Genomic DNA, 19,583 nt, shown 5'->3' with positions numbered 1-19,583 from the left:
AATACTGTAGAACTTGCATCTTCAATGAGCACCTTATGGCGACACTACAAGCCAATCAAAGGCGAGGAAATCGCAGTTATGGCAAGCCCTCTCGGAATGTCGACCTATCACAGTCCGGTTCCCTCGCTCCTGATACAAAAATGCCACCCCTTCTTTCCCGTTTCTGAACATGGCCGTTTATCGTAAGGGATACGCCGTCACTGGCAGCCTTAAGTGAGAGAGTTGGATTAAAACACGGTGTTTGAGGAAGAAGATACGAGCGCACCCTGTAAGTGAGTGAACAGTAAACAATGTTGACTTGATATCGTGTGCATTTATAATGTTACCTGTTCTTGTGGAGTGTTACTTCACGCCCCTGTCTTCAGTCTCAGCTACTCTCAGAGTAAGTGACATCGACCGAAAGCTTGCCGAATGGATGACATCTGCGATTATCTGAATCGGGTCTTTATTTTTCGTTTACCAACAGTGCTGTTGTTTACTATGGCGTCGTGTCAGTGCATTGCTAACCAGGATCGTGCAATGTGCAGCAAAAGCAAGACAGGTTAGCTAGCTAGCTAGCCTCTCCTTGCCCCCCATACGACATAGCTTTTGAGGGACGAGTGATCAGAGTGACTTTACTTTAGCGCGATGCTAGCCAGACGCTTCTACCTGCTATTACCTACCTCTACATAACTGGATTGCTGGCCAACCGTTTCGTTTTAACAACTGTTAGCTGATTCATGATTATAAACAAGTAATATGCTTAGTTTTAACCGTATTTGCAAGTGTGGCACTAGAGGCCGACAAGTGACTACCGTGCCGGGCACATCCTGAACTGTCAGCGGGCCGGCGAGCATTGCCATTCATCGAGCCACAAACTGCAGACTTAAGTTGTATCAGTCATGACTGTCGCCCCGTAAGCCAGACATACTGATTGGTTACATGTAAGTATAGACTGCGAAATTAATCCAAGGATAATCATTTTGAGTGAGTGATTATAGTGACTTCACTACTAGCCTGGTTACTACATCGGCCAGGTGAGGTCAGGTTGAGAGCGGAAGTGACTGGCCGTAGCCCTGTTGATGCTGTCTAGCCATGTTACGGTTGAGTTCGACTCCTACTTCCGTGTAAATCGTCTATTGTTCGAGTAGTCTCGCTAAGTAGGCTATGTTGTTGTTCACCAGTGACCCTTTACTATACTAGAATGCTATTGGCCCATGCCTAGACTTGCAAGGTAAACTTTATTGGATAGCTTACAACAGCAGGCCCGGTTCCACTACAACTTGTCAGTTACCGTATTGGGCTTGACTGATCAAACGATAATGGAACAAAACGGCACCTTTGTGTCTGATTCTCTTTGTGATTCTCTTGCCCCCCCCTCTCCTCTGTCTGTCTGTCTGTCTGTCTGTCTCTCTTGCCTCTATCTGTCTCTCTCTCGCTTTGCCTCTACTCACTATCTGTCTCTCTCCCTCTCTCCACCCCTCTATCTCTTGTTCTGTGTTGCTCTCTCCCATTGAGTGAGTGCTGTCTAGTGTGTTAGCCTAAACAGACTGCTGACTCTGCTTTCCTGGTATTTGTGTGTGAAGGGAAGCTGCTTATGTGGTGAGCGAGAGAGGGACACAGGTGGAGAGTGTATTCCTCTGTCATGTTTCTATGTGAACAGGTGGGATGGGTCTGGCTTGGTGGTTAGAGCAATTCACTGGTTCAAATCCATTCAATCGTATGAATGTTGGTCTTGACTTCCTACATTCTCTCACGGAACACACAGTGAACAGACGACTCTGTCAGCGACATCTCGTTTGTGTACACTACACATGTTAACGCCCCTTCCTCCACCTGTCCCTCTCCTCCCCAGAGACTCCTCCACCTCCAGCAGCAAACAAGGCTCCGCACTGCTGCCTGACCCCCACCGCCTCTGATACGTCTCCCAACTACAACTCCCAGGCTGCTGTGCTGCAGGCGTGCGTCTGCCATAGCCTTCCCTCAGACTGGCAGAGCCGGCTGGGTCAGGGGCTCTGGGAGGAGGTCAGGGGTTGCGCCGGACGAGGGCCCTCCGAGGTCAAAGGTCGTCAGGGAGGGGGAGACGCGCACGACATTGCTAGGGCGTGCGGGCCCTGGAGCATGTTGAGTGGCTGCCGTTGCCATGGAGCTGCAGGATAAGAAGCAGGTGAGTCTTGTTGCCTAGCGCTTACCTGTTCCTGGGGGGATGGAGTTAGTGTAAACAGAGAGGCTCATGGGAACCCTCATAAAAACAGCACTCAGTCCCGGGGGAGGGGGGTGGTTTGATCCGTAAGGCATCTCTGAGACTACCCCCTCTCACACCTGATGGGGAAAACAAAGAGTTGTTTATCATCTAGTGAACCTATTGGGGCCTGTTACATCAAGGCTTATGTCAGTTCCTTTCCCTGACATAAGCCTGGCTTATTCAGTAAACTGTCTTTATGGAACAGACCTCGGGTCTCACTGCAGACTGCTGGCTGTCTGCAAACCAGAGATGACAGATTCTAACCAGCATCTCCTCCTCCTCCTCCCCCACGCTTCACTTTCTCACCCCCTGCATCTGGTGCGAGCGAGGTCCAAACGAGTGTGTGTGTTTATTGAAATGTGTGTTTTTAAATGAGCGTGTGTGTGTGTGTGTTTATCTCAAATGAGTCACCCAGCGCTGGGATATGCAGTTAAACATAGACTTACAGGAGAGAGGGTGAAGGAGTGCTCTAAACAGCGTAGGTATGCAGGGGCACACATCATGTGTGTGTCTGTGTGGGTTTATGTGTGTGTGTGGGTTTATGTGTGTCTGTGTGTGGGCAAGTTGTCGCTCGGTACTGACAGGTTCTGAAAAGAGGTTGCTTCCCTTGCAGCGTTGTCATGGCGGAGGTGCCCTTTGCCCCCGCTGTCTCTTATGTCATCATAATCATGTAATCATTTAATGTCCTAATGTGTTCATTTAGCTTCTCGCAGTTAAATAATAACAATGGATCCATTTAGCTTATATCCAAAGCAATGTACAATGTTTTGTATGCCGTTGAACGCTCTACCACTGAGCTATAACCATCTGCCTATAGGCTATAATTTGCTTTGGATACAAACACCAGCAAAGAGAAGAATATATCCCGTAAAGGTTATGTCTCGGAGGTAGTGAACACTCCCTCTCAGTGTATTTCCCTCTGAGACATGTGGGACATATGTGACATATAGGGCATCCTGTGTGGAATGTAGAGGTGTGTGTGTGGACTGTTGCTACACCAAGAGGTGGGTGTGGACCTTGGTAACTAGTTTGTGTGTGTGTGTTCCTGCCTGGTGTGCAGATCAGGAGAGAGTGTGACGGTGGTGAGAGGGGGCTCCTTTCTCCATACTCCTCTGGTTTGAGTGGTGGGGCCGTCCCTCTCTCTCTTTCTTTCTCTCTGTCTAATTTCTCTCTCTCTCTCTCTCTCTCTCTCTCTCTCTCTCTCTCTCTCTCTCTCTCTCTCTCTCTCTCTCTCTCTCTCTCTCTCTCTCTCTCTCTCTCTCTCTCTCTCTCTCTCCCCCCCCCCCCCCCCATGTTTTGCCTCTGTATCCCTCCTGTGCGGCAGAATGTGCTTTGCTGGCAGATAGGAACAATACCACACCCAGGATGGGCCAGGTTGGCAAAGCTCCTCTCTGTCTACTGTCTCTCTCTCTCTCTCTCTCTCTCTCTGTCTCTCTGTCTCTCTGTCTCTCTGTCTCTCTGTCTCTCTGTCTCTCTGTCTCTCTGTCTCTCAGTTTCTCTTTCTTTCGGTCCCAGCTGTGACCAGTTCTGGCGTGACCAGCCAGCCAGTGTTAGTGAGGGAGGAGAGCTGGGCTGGGGCCCTGTGTGGTGCAGAGCTGGGCAGGGCAGTCTGGGGCCAGAGCTGGAGCAGGGAGAGATACTCTGAGCAGTCAGCCAGCCAGTAAAACAATCAGTCAACCAGTCAGTCCATCAGCCACGAGACAGTCAGTCTGTCAGAGGAGCGTCATGGTCCTGAGAACAGCAGACTGGGTCTGGCAGAGGAAGACTGTAAGTGTGTGTGCTCATCTCCATGTTGCCACGGCAGCCAGGTGTAGCCGGATGAGTGTGGGGGTGATGTTAGGTAAGATGAGACACAGCGGTGATGTGTGTAGCTGTTAAGGCTGCAGAGATTGTAGTTATTCTAGGGTGTGTGAGAGGCTTTGACGTGTGTGTGTGTGTTGTGAAAAAGACTCTGGAGATGAATCCAAGTGTGCAAGTGGGCGTTTTGCCGAGGATATGCTTGGTTAGGCTTCGTGTGTGTGTGCGCGCTTGTGTCTTGGTGTGTGAAGGTCTTGTGTGTTTGTGTGTCTTAGTGGATGTGCATTTTTAAGTGTGTTTGTTTGTGTGTATGTGTCTCAAGGATATTGTGGAGGCTTCCTGACTCGAGTTAGAGTTGAGTTATTTATAACCGTGGGATGTGGAGCTTAAAAGCAGTGTGTGTGTGTGTGTGTCAGTCAGTGGCCTTGCAAACTGGGGAGTGTGGGAAAAGTTTGTCTTCCCATTTCCTTTAGATATGATTCTATCCATTCTTCACTCCCACCCCCTCCCTTTATCTGTAGTATTGTGTCTGTGGGTGTAGTAATGTATGTCTGTGGATATAATATTGTGTGTGCACATGTGTATAATGAGTGTGTGTGTGTGTATATAATGAGTGTGTGTGTATATAATGAGTGTGTGTGTGTGTGTTCCAGGAGGAGGGGGTTGTGTCTCTGGGTCTGGCCACAGGAGAGGCTCTCCTCACCCTGAAGGAGCAGCTGAGCGGTCTGCTGGAGCAGCACCAGAAGACAGGCCGCAGACGCTGCTCTGTGCAGGTGCACACGCACACACACACGGATAACACGGCACACACCTAGAGGGCCTGGCACACACACACACACACAATGTAACAATATTACACACACTATATTACACACACACACCAACTGTAACACATTACATGCACACACAGGCATATAAACACACACACAAAGTAACACGTTACACACACATACGGCAAACACACACACCTAGATGGTGTAACATCATTATTTACAAGTCTTCTTCTTCTCCTCCTCAGGAGCAGTGGGCGAAGAGCTTCCTTCACCATGGTAACCGCCATTCCTGCCTCCATTGGCCGGGAGCCGCCCTCACGCTGCTGGTGGTTTTGGGATTGCTCTGTTGCTATGGCAGCCAGCCTCTGGGCAGGTGGGTTCCCAGGAAGTGGAACGCCAGCGGGTCCACAGAACATTCTTTACTCTGCCACAAATACTTAGGATTTCCTTTGGGATTGGTCTACAGGATCACCCACTAACTCTCCTCTCACCCTCCCTCCCTCCCTCCCTCCCTCCCTCCCTCCCTCCCTCCCTCCCTCCCTCCCTCCCTCCCTCCCTCCCTCCCTCCCTCCCTCCCTCCCTCCCTCCCTCCCTCCCTCCCTCCCTCCCTCCCTCCCTCCCTCCCTCCCTCCCTCCCTCCCTCCCTCCCTCCCTCCGCGAAATGAATCTCCACCTGTTCTCTCCCACCTCCTCCTCCTCTCCTCAGTCGGGGTCTGGAGGTGGCGAGCGCCCTGGCTCTCCTGCTGCTGCTGCTGCTGAACCTGTGGCTGGTGGGACGACAGCAGAGGCTGAAGAAGAGCGAGATGGTTCGCCGTCTGAGGAACATCATCACGCAGATGGATGGTGAGGTCGCGACGGGGAGGGGGGGAGGGAGGGAGGGGGGGGAGGGGCATCGTTCTAGAACCTCCTTTGCCAAAATCTCAGTCAAAATGAATGTAGATGTAATCCAAGAGGGGTGACGAGGGTTCTAGAACCTTTTCGCTGAAGCTTCCGTCACGCTTGGGACGAGCGTTCCGGAACCTTCCTTGAAAGTTCCGCCTTGCGTCACGACGATCCTGGGTCTTCCTCCTCTTTCAGACTACATGTCAGGCTGTGCGGCAGAGAGCGTGCGCTGGTCTCCCTCCCTCTACCCTGACCTGTACACGCCCTCGTCTCCCTCCTGGTCTCTCCACTGGACCTACCGCGACTCCCAGCTGGTCAACCTGCCCGTGGCGTTGCTGGTGGAGGGGGACGTGATCGCCCTGCGCCCCGGCCAGGAGGCCTTCGCCTCGCTCAGGGGCATCAAGGTATGGGCAGCCATGCTCCCAAACTAGCCCCGCCTCCATGGGCAGCCCCGCCCTAGCTCCACCACCGAGTAGCGACACTGTCATGATTATTAAGTAGCACAGAGTCATGTCTGTTAAAGCCCCTGTGTCCTCCTCTCTCTCTCTCTCTCTCTCCTCCCCCCCCCCCTCCCCCTCCCTCCCTCAGGATGACGAGCACATCGTTCTGGAGCCAGGAGACCTGTTCCCCCCCTTCTCCCCCCCTCCCTCCCCCCGGGCCAGCGAGAAGAGGGGCCCCCAGAGCCCCCAGCAGCAACGCCTCTTCCGGGTGGTCCGCACCCCCATACTGGACAGTGTCAGGTGGGGCACTCGGCCGTCCCTGCCTCCCTCCCTCTCTCCCTCCTTCTTCCCTTCCTTGTCTCCGTCCTGTCCTCCGTTCACTCTTGTGCTTCCGTCCTTTTGTTCTTTTCTTCCTTTCTGTCCTTTCTTCCTTCTTTCATTCCTCCCTGTCTTCCCTTCCTTGCTCCCTTCCTTCCTTCTTTTTTTCCACTCCTTACTTCCTTCCCCCCTTCCTCAAGGAGGCTGAGTTTATGGCCAGACACACAAGGGGAGGAGATAGAGGAGAGCTTATCTGACCCAGATGTTAATCATTCAGCCAGACCCCGTGTGATGGGGCCTCTGGTTGCAGGTTAAAGGTTGAGGGTTGTGAAAGGGTTTGCACATCTCCTGAATGATTGGCCTGCCTGTCACTCATCCAGTCATCTACGGGTCAGCTAGGGCATCCGGTGGATGCATGTCGGATGTTAACCTACCTCCCATCCATTCGTGTCACAGGAACAGCCTGGACCTGGCTCTGTCTGGGCCAATCACGTCGCTGGATAATGAGCGCTTTACAGTGCAGTCCATCATGGCCAAGCTGGCCTGTCCCATCGTCCTGGTGAGACACGCCCCCTCACAGAACACAAAATACCCAAATCTGGAAACAATCATAGAAGAACAATATATGTGCTGTAATCAATAATATATAAACAATGTGGATACCCCGTTTACAGCCCTGTGTATTTATGGTATTGGGTATTTTGTATGTTTGTATATTTTTCCTATTTTCCCCTCTTGCCTACTACACTGCCTCATTTCCCCTTGGGGGTCGATAGATTACCAACTACGACTACCTGGGCAGTGGTGTCCATGTGGCTGACGTGCTGTTTCCCTCCTGTAGGTGGCGTTCTTGCTGGTGAACACGGTGCGGTTCTTCTGCGACGCGCCCAACCTCACCCCCGCCTGCTGGCACCTCCTCCAGCTACAGGTACGACGACTCGGGTCTGCTCCCAACACACAGGATTGTTGTTATTGTGGTACAGCTGGTTGTTGTTGTGTTGCGGCTGATGGTTGTTGTTGTTGTTGTGTTGCAGCTGATGGTTGTTGTTGTTGTTGTGTTGCAGCTGATGGTTGTTGTTGTTGTGTTGCAGCTGATGGTTGTTGTTGTTGTTGTTGTGTTGCAGCTGATGGTTGTTGTTGTTGTTGTGTTGCAGCTGCTAGGCGTGCTGCCCATCCTGCCTCTCCTGTTCCCAGTGCTCTGGGTCCTGGTCAACGCCTACGGGGAGGCCCGCGTCCTAGCAGAGTCCAGCCGCGCCTCTCCCACCGGCCTGGTGAGAGAAACACACACACACTCACCTGTACACCACACACACACACACACGTGCACCACATGCACACATCTGTATACCACATATATACACACACACACGCGTACAGCGCACATGTAGACATACATACCTGTACACCACATATCACCCATACATGCATATACACATACATACATACATACATCCACACATGTACACCACATACGTACACACGTGTATGCACACTCTTACCACATGCAAGTACACACACACACACACACACACACACACACACACACACACAGGGGAGAGAGGCCTTCCTCTGTGTCGTTAACTAGCCTCTTCTCTCGTCCCAGCTTGCTAAGTTTTCTGAGGACACTCTAAGCAGCTACACAGAAGTGGTGTCCTCCCAGGTACAGCCTCTCACCTCCGTCCTTACCCGCTGCCCTCGCCCCTGCACACCCCTCTGCGCAACCCTGTACGCAGACCCCACCCCCTTTTCATACATCCTCCTCAGTTGCTATGGAAGCGGCGGCCATCTTTGGTTGTTGTTCTGGCCCCACTGCCTCTGTTCTGACATCCTCTGTCCTGTTTCCACATGTGCACTTCCTCTTGCACGTCACCTTGTTTTTGTCCTCGGGATGTTACCGTGGATACCACTCTTCATCTTCATCATCATCATCACCATCATCATCCAAGTCTTGGCTGAGCAGTCTACCTCTTTGTCATTGGGTACGACGATGTCCAATCATCTCAACTCACCTTTTTTTCTCTCCTTTTGATGACCCCCCCCCCCCCCCCCCCGCCCCACACACGTTCCGTTCACCCAATCACGTAAAGCTTAAACGTCCTTGACACGCCCCACCCCCCTTCCCAGCCAAGAACACGTCAGCCTTGTCCAGACACCAGCCTTAACCCCTCCCCCTGCCTGGCCCCAAGCCTCTTGCCAGCCTATCAGATTCTGACTGAGGCAAACAACATGGTGTCCTGTTCTGTAGTGTTGACCTATCAGAACCCAGGCCTGGCGTTGGGGGGAGGGGTTCAAGATTGTTTCTGAACAAGGCCCTCCCTTTAAGTCTGTGCTTGCTACCTGTACCTGCCTGCCTGCAATGCATGATGGGAATCAGTCCCATGGACTCTCCGGCCCTGACCCAGTTCTCTCAGATGGCTCCTTCTTTTTCCTCTCGTCCTCTCCTCTCCTCATCTCCTCTCCTTCCTCTCTCATATCCTCTCCTATTCTTCACTTCCTCTCCTCTGTTCCTTAGGTTGATATGATAGTGTGTATTGGTCTGTTAGAGGACCTAGGAGAGGAGAGTGAATAAAGCTGTCTGAGATGACTGGGACTAAGCCTCTGATCCTGACCAAATCTCTGGACTGCTATTGGTGTTCAGACTGAGGACGCCTTCTTTGATTGGCTCATCCAGCCCCACCAATCGAAATGAAGAACCGCGACACTCCGATCATAATCGGTGTCACCTGAAATCTAGTGGTCTGAAGTGTGTTTGTGAGTGTGTGTGAGAGTACATCTCCCGGGGATGATCAAGCATTTGTCCCACCTGGCTTGAAGTAGCTTTGTGATAACGTTAGCATGGTTCCAATGTTACAGACTCAGTACAACAGTTTCTGCCTGGTCTTCTGTTAGCCTTACATCATGCCTTTCTTCTAGCTGTCTCGCTATTCCTACTGCTAGCCCTGATGCTATCCCTGATGTTAGCCCTCCTGCTAGCTTTAATATTAACCCTACTGCTAGCCCTATTGCTAGCCTCACATCCTAGGAGCTATTCCTAGCCCTACTGCTAGCTGTCCTGCTAGGCCTCTTAATCTACTCCTAGCCCACCTGTTAGCACTAATGCTAGCCCTAAAACTAGCCTTCCTGCTGGCTAGCTTCCAGCCAGTCCCCCAGATAAGCTAGCTACTCTCCTGGCTTCTCCAGTGACTCAAAGCTTGCTATGGCCAGTACTTATTACTGCAGTAGAGACTTCCTCAAGATTTGAGATTTTTTTTTTGCAACTGCTGAAAGTGGCAGTATGCTGTAGAATGGGCTCTAGAACGCAGTAGTTAAACTTTGTCTCTGTGTGTGTGTGTGTGTGTCACAGGAGATGCTGCGGTGTGTGTGGAGACACCTGGTGGCCATCCTGAAGGGGGAGTCTCAGACCCTCTGCTATACATCCAGCCTGCTACACTCACTGGGGTCTGTCACTGTAAGTGTGTGTGTGTGTGTGTGTGTGTGTGTGAGTGTTCTTGTTTATTAACTCAACAAGGGTGTGTGTGTGGTTGTTTATAAACTTAACAAGGTTTGTGTATGTGTGAGAGAGCTTGTACAAGTGTGTGTGTGTGTGTTTGTGTGTGAAATAGAGAGGGGGAGCTTTGTGGTGCTCTGTGGGTGTAACATTCTGTGTGCTGTGTGTAATGTCCTGTGTGTGTGTGTGTGTGTGTGTGTAGGTACTGTGCTGTGTGGATAAGCAGGGCATCTTGTCATGGCCTAACCCCAGCCCAGAGACAGTTCTGTTCTTCAGCGGACGAGTAGAACCGCCCCACGACAGCCAGGACGACCTGAGGGATGACCTGTCGGTCAACTCCTTCTGCCGCATGGAGGCGGACGACGACCGCGACGAGGTGTGTGTGTGCGTTGGGGGAGAGAGAAAGTTTGTGTGTAAGGAATACGTGTAAGTTTGTGGGTGTAGGGAGAAAGTGTGTGTGTTTTGAATTTGTGTGCGTTTGTGTGTCTCTGACTACTCAATGACATCATTGTTTTTATTGTAGCAGCACTCATTCTGGTTGCCTGCTCATGTGAGTGATATGTAGCCAGAGTTACACAGTATAGCTACACTGTAGTCAGAGTAAGACTGTATAGCTATGCTGTAGTCATAGTTACACTGTAGTTACAGTTGACATAGGAAACAGATTTCCATTGTTTCCTGAGTTACTTCAGCTTACTGTGGTCTTTTATCTGATTGGCTAATATCCCTGCCTGGAGTCAGCAGCAAGTCTCTAATTGGTCAGCGCTACTGCCCGTCCAGGCCCTGGAGGCGGAGGCTTTGCTGCGTCGTCCAATGACTGACTCCCCCTTGCACCTGGGGGAGGGGCACGAGCCCAGCGAGACGTCACATGACACGGCCCAGTCCTCGGACGTGCTCCACCCACGGCTCGCCTGCCCGCCGCCACCCCACACACGAAACAAACACCCCTCAGGCTCCAACGTCAGCTTCAGCCACGACACCGAGGGGGGCGAGGACGAGCTCACGCAGGTAGCACACACACACACACACACACAGGGAACACACACATTCACATTCTGTCTAGTATCTGCATAACCTCCTTCCTCTCCTCTTCCATTCATCCCCTCATCTTCTCCCCCGCCCCCAGGACCAGGACCGCGTGGGCTGCCCCGAGGCCGAGGCGGAGGACTTTGTGTGCGACTACCACCTGGAGATGCTCAGCCTGTCCCAGGACCAGCAGAACCCCGTCAGCATCCAGTTTGACGACCTGGCGTGGCAGTGCCACCTGCCCTCGCTCAAGCCCCTGGGCCTGAACATCCTGCTGAACCTGTGCAACGCCAGCGTCACCCGCCAGCTGTGCTGCTTCTCCGACCACCTGTCCAACCTGGCCCTGCAGGAGGGCCGCGGGGCCGTGCTGCCGGTGCACATCCCCTGGGGGCTCTGTGAGCTCTCCAGGCTTATAGGTGGGACACGGCCTCGCACACACACACACACACACGTCAACATGCACGCTCACACAAACGTACAACCGTCTATGAGGTTCGGAGAACTTGGTCCCCACACCCCCCCCCCAGACCGGGGGCCTGACCCGAGGCTGTGCTTGGTGCAGGCTTCACCCCGGGGGCGAGGGAGCTGTTCAGACAGGAGAACCACCTGGCTCTGTACCAGCTCCCGGAAGACCCCCACCAGGACTCTGGGCCGCGGCGCACGCAGCTCTTCACCAAGAGGCAGCCGCCCATCAGTCACCTCATCTCCCTCCTCGTGAAAGACTCCTCCTCTAGTGAGTAACTCTGCTGTGTCTCTCTCTGTCGGTCTCTCTTTCTGTCTCTCTCTCCGCTCTCGGTTTGGCTTTTTTCTATCGGTCTCTTTTTTTCCCTCCATCTTTCTTTCTATTTCTCGGTTTCACTCTTCCGTCCGTTTCCGTCCCTGTCTGTCTGACCTCTCCTCTGTTCCGTGTCGTGACGCCCTCTGACCTCTAACCACCAGACAACGTGCAGATGCTGTCTCACGGCTCAGCTGACCTCATTCTGGAGTCCTGCACCGACTTCTGGGACGGAGCCGATATCTACCCCCTGTCTGGCTCTGATAGGTACACACACACACACACACACACACACACACAAGGTCAGATCTGGTAAGAAATAAGTTTGATGGCGCATTTACAAATCTTAATCAACACTCTTATCTCTCTCTGTGTCTCTCTCTCTCTCTCTCTCTCTCTGTGCCCCCCCCCCCCCCCCCCCCCCCCCCACACACACACACACATACACACACAGGAAGAAGGTGCTGGATTTCTACCAGCGAGCCTGCCTGTCGGGGTACTGCTCGGCGTTCGCCTACAAGCCCATGCAGGTGTCCCTGTCGTCCCAGCTGGATGGGAAGTGTGTGGAGCTGGCCCCAGGACCCTGCCTGTATTCTGGGCTGGAGCTGCCCTCCACCACCCCCCTCAAACACGGCTCCCGCAGAAACAGCTGGAGCTCCGATGGTGAGGAGGGGGAGATGGTGAAGAAGGAGAGAGGGCGGGGGGGAGGGTTTGGGGAGGGAGAGAGACTGAGGGATTGATGGATGGGTGGATCGATTGATGGATAGGTAGATGGATGGATAGAAAGGTGGAGCTAATGGCAAGAACTAATCAGTGCTATTTTAATTTTGCCATGTCATGCCTCCCCCCCCTCCCCTTTCTCCCTCATCTCTCTTTCCCTTCTGCCATCCTCCCCTACCCCCCCCCCCCCCCAACCACACCCCCTCCAGAGGGTATAGGGGAGGGGGTGGAGCGTGAGGACTGTGTCCAGGCCCTGAGCGGTCAGATCTTCATGGGCATGGTGTCGTCTCAGTACCAGGCCCGCCTGGACACGGTGCGCCTCATCGACGCCCTCGTCACCGCCTGCATCCGCTTCGTCTACTTCTCCATGGAGGACGAGCTGCGCAGCAAGGTGTGTGTGTGTGTGGGGGGGGGGGGGGGGAAGAAGAGAGAGTGTGTTAGGTGTGGGTCTGTGTATGTCTGTGTGTAAGAAGGATTAGGATGAGGATGGTGATGAAGAGAACAAGGATGATTTTTGGGGATGATGATGATGATGATGAAGATGAAGGTGCTGCTCCCCAGGTGTTTGCAGAGAAGATGGGTCTGGAGACGGGCTGGAACTGTCATATCTCCCTGACGCCCAACGGGGACTCGCCCTACGACGCCCCCGCCAGCCCCAGCCAGTCCCTGCACGACGACCTCAACCAAGGTACCCTGTGTGTGTGTGTGTGTGTGTCTCTGTCTGTGTGTGTTGGAGGGGGGGGGGGGAGGGAGAAATGTGTGTATGTGTGTGTGTGTGTGTAGTCTTCCATAGAGAGGAGACAGAGAGATTTGTGAATGCCCTATCACACTCGATACTCATCTGATCTTGTGTGTGTGTGTCCAGACTCGCGTGACGAGGCTGAGGGTCTTCTGCTCCAGGAGGAGGAGGGGCACTCTGCCAGCTTCCAGCCCACAGACAGCGACGTGCCCAGCTTCCTGGAGGACTGCAACAGGGTAACGCTATCTCTGTCTGTCTCAGTCTATCTCTCTCTTTCTCTCTCTCTCTCACACCTCCCTCTCTCCCTCCTCCAGGCTAAGCTACCTCGAGGGATCCACCAGGTGCGTCCTCACCTCAACAACATAGACAACGTGCCTCTGCTGGTTCCCCTGTTCACCGACTGCACCCCTGAGAGTGAGTCTGGAGGACACACACACACACACACACACAGTGTGCACACAGACTAGAACATCATAATAAGCGAGATTCCAGACACACACAGACTGGCTTGAACATACCACAGTCTGGATGTTACAAAATCCTATTCAATTCTGTGTGTGTGTGTGTGTGTGTGCACCGTAGCCATGTGTGAGATGACGAAGATCATGCAGGAGAACCGAGAGGTCACCTGCTGTCTGGGCAGCTCAGCCAACTTCCGGAACAGCTGCCTGTTTCTGCAGAGCGACATCAGGTAATACACACACACACATTCTTTTCATTCTTCCAGATATAAATATAGCTTCCATTCCACACATTCACATTCTCTCTCTCTCTCTTTTTGCTCGCTCTCTCTCTCTCTCTTCCACTCACTCACTCCCCCTCCCCCCCCCTCCCCCACAGTATCGCCCTGGACCCCCTGTACCCGTCTCGGTGCTCGTGGGAGACGTTTGGCTATGCCTCAGGCGGGGGGTTCTGTGGGGAGGGGGAGGGGCTGACCCCCCTGGGGCTGTCGGGTCAGCTCAACACCCTGGGCTGCTCCGTGTCCTTCCACCAGGGGGAGAGCGTCAGCATGGTCAAACTCATCGAGCAGGTGAGGACACACGAACTCAGATATACACACACACACACACACAAGTAAGCACATACACACACGCATGATCAGGTACACACACACACACGCACGCACACATTCAAGTAAACGCACACAAGCATACGCACATTAAAGCAAGCGGACTGCCACATTCACTCCACCATGCACACACACTTCCTCTACCAACGTGTGTGTGTGTGTTTCCGTCCCAGGCACGTCACACCTCTTACGGCATCCGCAAGTGTTTCCTGTTCCTGCTGCAATGTCAACTGAGCCTCGTTGTCATCCAGGTGACTCACTCACACACACACACACATACACACACACACACACACACTCTCTCCTGTACTGGACTATTTAAATTGTGACACCTACTTGTTTCCTGTGTGTGTGTAGTTCCTGGCCTGCCTGGCCCAACTTCCTCCACCCATGAACATCACTGATATCCTCTGGCTGTCCTGCTTCAGCTGCCCTCTGCTCAGGTGCACACACACACACACACACACACGTACACACACACACACACACCGTCATACATGCACACACTCTCTCTCACCCACAGACACAGATAGACAGTGTGCCTCCATGTGAAGCTTGTGTGTGTGTGTTGGCAGTGTGTCGTTGCTAGGCAAGCCTCCGGACAGCGCTGTGATGACCGTGGCCACAGGCAAGAACCTGGAGGCTATCCCTAGGAAGGTATCTACACACACACACACACACACACCAGCCCTATCCCTCACACACACCAGCCCAATCCCTCACACACACCAGCCCTATCCCTCACACACACCAGCCCAATCCCTCACACACACCAGCCCTATCCCTCACACACACCAGCCCTATCCCTCACACACACCAGCCCTATCCCTCACACACACCAGCCCTATCCCTCACACACACCAGCCCTATCCCTCACACACACCAGCCCTATCCCTCACACACACCAGCCCAATCCCTCACACACACCAGCCCTATCCCTCACACGCACCAGCCCAATCCCTCACACACACCAGCCCTATCCCTCACACACACCAGCCCAATCCCTCACACACACCAGCCCTATCCCTCACACACACCAGCCCTATCCCTCACACACACCAGCCCAATCCCTCACACACACCAGCCCAATCCCTCACACACACCAGCCCAATCCCTCACACACACCAGCCCAATCCCTCACACACACCAGCCCAATCCCTCACACGCACCAGCCCAATCCCTCACACGCACCAGCCCAATCCCTCACACACACCAGCCCAATCCCTCACACACACCAGCCCTATCCCTCACACACACCAGCCCAATCCCTCACACACACCAGCCCTATCCCTCACACACACCAGCCCTATCCCTCACACGCACAAGATAATCAACTTGTGCGCGCGAGCCACAAAAATATCACATCCGACTTGAGCGACTCGCAGCGTACATACCTTCTATGATCATGTCGTCACTTCCTGCAGACGCAGAACTTCTTCCTGCTGTGCTTCCTGTTGCGGTACGGCCTGACCGTGTGTGCCTACCTGCTGGGGTTTGGATTCACCCTCAACCAGGTGTGTCTCCATGCCAACAACCTCACCCTGGCCGACAACACCACAGTGTCCTGCTTCCACCTGCTCACCGCCAGGTAACATATACACTCACATATATATACACACACACACACGGACAGACACACTCACTGCCGTGTGTGTGTGTGTGAACGCAGCTCGGTGGCGGACGCCCCTCATTGGTTTGAGGAACTGTCCAATGGCCTGCTGCTGTCCCAGAAGGTGATGGCAGGGTTCCTGGTTCTGCATACAGGTAACTCCTCTTCCATCTCCTCCTCCTCTGCTCATTATACAAACTCACTGGAGAACCCAGGACTCAATAACCCTTTTTTTTTTATTATTTTCTCTCTCTCTCTCTCTCTCTCTCTCTCTCTCTCTGTCTCTGTCTCTGTCTCTCTCTCCCCCCCCCCCTCCTCAGTGTTCATCTCTATCAGCTATGTGCATCGCTCCCAGCCCTTGTGGAGGAAGAGTCCCTTCAGCAACACCTGGTGGTGCCTCACCGTCCCTGTGGTGTAAGCATTTATCTCTGTCTCTCATTCTCTCTCTCTGTCTCGCTCGCTCTCTCATTCTCTCTCATTCTCTCCCTCCCCCCTCCCTCTCTCCAGGTTGTTGGGCCAGCTGGTTCAGGCTACAGTGGACTACCAGCTGTGGCGGGACCGGTCCAGCCCCCTGACCTTTGACCTGGGCTCCGTCCCCATGCTGGCCTGGCTGCTGGGGTCTCTGTCCACGCTGCTGGTGGTGCTGCTGAACGAGGCGGTCAAGCTCCACGAGATACGGTACGCTCACACACACACACACACAGACATGCACAAGCACACACACACCCATACACTGACTCGTACGCACTCGCACAGACACACTCGTACCCACACGCACAAACACTCATGCACACAGAGGAAGTCTGAGGGGGAGGAGAGGAAAAGGAGGATGGAAAGAGAGATGAGGGTTGAGTGAGTGTGAAACAGATGGTTTGGGATTATGTAGGATTACGAGTTGTAATGGAGGAGAAGTCATGTAGATGAGATCAGAGAGCTGGCTGCATGGCTACAATCAATCACTATTTATTTATTTATTTATTTATAGAGGACATAAAAATAAAAAAAACTTGGTTGACCAAAGTGCTGTACATTACATTTAGTCATTTAGCAGACGTTCTGACACACACATACAGTTTGATAATGAACTGGAAGACATCGTGTAGAATTACAACATCCACATCCACTATTGTCATACGTTCTGACACACACATACAGATGTGTGTGTATGTGTACATATATATCTCTCTCACGAGAGCTGTGTGTCTGTGTTCAGAGTGGTGTTTCTATGTGTGGAGGGCTGTGTGTCTGTGTTCAGAGTGGTGTTTCTATGTGTGGAGGGCTGTGTGTCTGTGTGTTCAGAGTTTTGTCTCTGTCCCCCTGCAGGGTGCGTGTCCGCTACCAGAAGAGACAGAAGCTCCAGTTTGAAACCAAGTTGGGAATGAACTCTCCATTCTGATTGGTTCCTCCAAGGAGCACTGAGGCACGGCAATACAGGGAACCAGCCTAGTCACTGTTCTCTAATTCCCCCCCCCCTCCCCCCACCCCTCCTCCTCCACTGACGGCCAGTAGGAGCTGTTTGCTACCCAGACTTTGTTTTATCACGTTGAAGATGGAAGAAGGAAAAAAAGAAAATCCAGTCTTTTTCTTTTGTTTTCTGGTTTATGAAAAAGGACAGACATTTTTATTTTATTTTAAGGAACCATTAAGCTTTTTTAACAGCATGGAGAATGTTGTTTTCTCTCTTTCATAGACATCCCTTTCACCTCTCTCTCTATCACTCCATCTCTCTCTTTTTTTTTCCCCCTCGTTGTGTTGCTGAGAGACCAGCTCTCCTTCTGCATGTTCTCTGCTCCGCTGCCCTACAGGGTCTCCCTCCAGGGGATACCCCATAAAAACACTGTCAGGTCATTATCTACTGAAACTCAGTGGGCTTGTCTCCACTTCCACAAGGAGCTTGGCCCCATCGACATGACTCCGCAGAATACTGTTGTGGCCTGCCTTCAACTCACAGATCATACATGAATGTGTGTCTTTGTTAGCATCAGCAGCACTGAATAGCTGTGTAGCCAGCCTAGCCAAGCTGCAGGGATAGGTAGATATGTCTCAGTTCAGGGGTGTAGTCTACGCGATATGCAGGGATGAGCCACACACACACACCAGGATTTCCTGGACGACCACTGTAAGGAGTGCTAGGTGGGTGTGGGTTGGGTTGGGGGGGGGGGGAGGGGGTTGTAGACAATGGTGTTGCTAGGGTATATGGTGTTGCTAGGTGTGGCTGGGGGAGAGGACACAGGGCTGCCTAGAAGAGGGGGATTCTACTGTTTGTTTGGTTTGAAACTTTTTCTCTAAGCATTTAACAGCATCAAATGGCCTTCTGGAGGCTGGACTGTAACTCTGGTCAGGACTTGATATTTGCTAAATAAGGATGCAAGACAATGGTCTCTATTTATTTCTCTTTTTTATATGAAGGGCAAACAAACGTGTTCTTTCTTTGATCCCCTCCTGATCCAAGCTAAAGGGCAAACCTGCTGTAATGCAATAAGGAATGAAGCTAAACTTCACCATGAATGAATCACTTTGTATAAATATATCTGTGGAATGTGTTGGCATGCCACTTTCTTTCCTCCTTTTTTTTTTTTTTACTCGCAGTAGTGTATACAAACCAAGAGGAGATGTGTTTACATTCTAGAAACCTCCTTTGTGTAGTGGCTCTGTATAACCCACCCCACTCAACCTCTCCAGAGAAGAACCCGACGTTTTGGCCCGGAAAAAGTGGAACTTGTCCCCGAGATCCACTCCGGAACGAGGTGACCGGGTTCCGCGGGTGGTGTTCTCGAATAGTCGTTCTGAAAGGTGCTTCATGTCATTCACTTGCCTTGCTGTTTCTGATGACACTGACTCGCAGCCAGGCTACCCGGGCTGTTTGTAATATTAAACCCGACCGTAGAAATGATGATATAGTGACATAGATGGATGTCTGATTAGGACGTTCTGCAGATGTGGACAGACCTGTCTCATCATTCTTTTTGTCTTGTTTGACTGCATTTGCAAGTTACAGCTATGTGTTTCGACTACTTCTTCCCAGGTGGTCATCCGACAGTTCATTTCCAAGTTGGCCTCTCTCTGTCTGTCTTGTTTTTCTCTGTCTCTCTGTGTTCGTGTCTCTCCCTCGCTCTCCTTTCTCTCTGTGTCATACTGTATTTTCTGTCTCTACCTAGCGGATCTGCAGTCTGTGTAGGCTCCATCTAGTGTCTGTTATGGCCTCTTCTAAAGCGGACGTCTGTATCTTCCAGCACTCCAAACCAGGCATGTCTGCTAGTTCTCTGTACGGCTGGTGAATGTCAGGCTAAACACATCCAACAGGGGCTTATTGGTTTCCACTATGTGGTGCCTATCTTTCAGCTCCTTCCTCAGATGTTGCGTTCTGGTATGTATGAATGTGGGCCGACAGTGAGAAGGTCAGTGATGCGTTGCTGACAGGCAGTCACAGACTCATCCCAAGATAGCACAACAACAAAAATGGCCGCCTGGATTATCACCTCGGGTGCTGGGTACACCTGTGCCCTTCGTCGGCGCGCCACGCTTTGTGTCCTTTTTCTTTTTAAGGACACTAGCTGGATCGGTTTAAGCACAGTGGTTGCATGATGGGATGTTGGAAGCGAGGGGGGGGGGGGGGTGTTATATAAGAGCACTGAACCAAGGCATCGAGGCCTTGCGTGTGTTTATAGGGGACGCGTTGGGCACGGCTGAGTGAACAAAGGAGTTAGAGGAGAAGACACTCAAA

The 19,583-nt window shown here is 52.3% G+C and overlaps 1 protein-coding gene across 3 annotated transcripts; it reads left to right on the top strand.

Annotated features, from left to right (window-relative positions):
- Positions 1 to 179: 179 nt before the first annotated feature.
- Positions 180 to 17,990, top strand: tmem94 (transmembrane protein 94). 3 transcript variants are annotated; one of them, XM_067244512.1, is made up of 32 exons: positions 180 to 268; positions 1,835 to 2,146; positions 4,675 to 4,794; positions 5,040 to 5,167; positions 5,501 to 5,637; positions 5,872 to 6,080; positions 6,265 to 6,416; positions 6,891 to 6,993; positions 7,276 to 7,362; positions 7,589 to 7,705; positions 8,038 to 8,094; positions 9,778 to 9,882; positions 10,124 to 10,297; positions 10,702 to 10,929; positions 11,048 to 11,363; positions 11,510 to 11,680; positions 11,887 to 11,989; positions 12,177 to 12,385; positions 12,652 to 12,833; positions 13,004 to 13,130; positions 13,308 to 13,417; positions 13,496 to 13,595; positions 13,764 to 13,872; positions 14,022 to 14,211; positions 14,424 to 14,501; positions 14,608 to 14,693; positions 14,826 to 14,907; positions 15,675 to 15,838; positions 15,920 to 16,014; positions 16,180 to 16,273; positions 16,367 to 16,537; positions 17,183 to 17,990. In XM_067244512.1, the coding sequence occupies exons 2-32, from the start codon at positions 2,123 to 2,125 to the stop codon at positions 17,253 to 17,255; spliced, it is 4,101 nt and encodes a 1,366-aa protein (XP_067100613.1). In that variant the 5' UTR covers positions 180 to 268; positions 1,835 to 2,122; the 3' UTR covers positions 17,256 to 17,990. The 3 variants fall into 3 exon arrangements, with proteins under 3 accessions (XP_067100613.1, XP_067100612.1, XP_067100611.1); XM_067244511.1 differs by lacking the exon at positions 8,038 to 8,094; XM_067244510.1 differs by lacking the exon at positions 8,038 to 8,094 and having other exon boundaries at positions 10,663 to 10,929.
- Positions 17,991 to 19,583: the final 1,593 nt, after the last annotated feature.

The sequence above is a fragment of the Osmerus mordax genome, chromosome 10 (genome assembly GCF_038355195.1).
Source record: "Osmerus mordax isolate fOsmMor3 chromosome 10, fOsmMor3.pri, whole genome shotgun sequence".
In the NCBI taxonomy this organism is placed as follows: domain Eukaryota; kingdom Metazoa; phylum Chordata; class Actinopteri; order Osmeriformes; family Osmeridae; genus Osmerus; species Osmerus mordax.
Note: the sequence above shows the minus strand (reverse complement) of the source record. Positions and strands in the feature narration are given on the sequence as shown.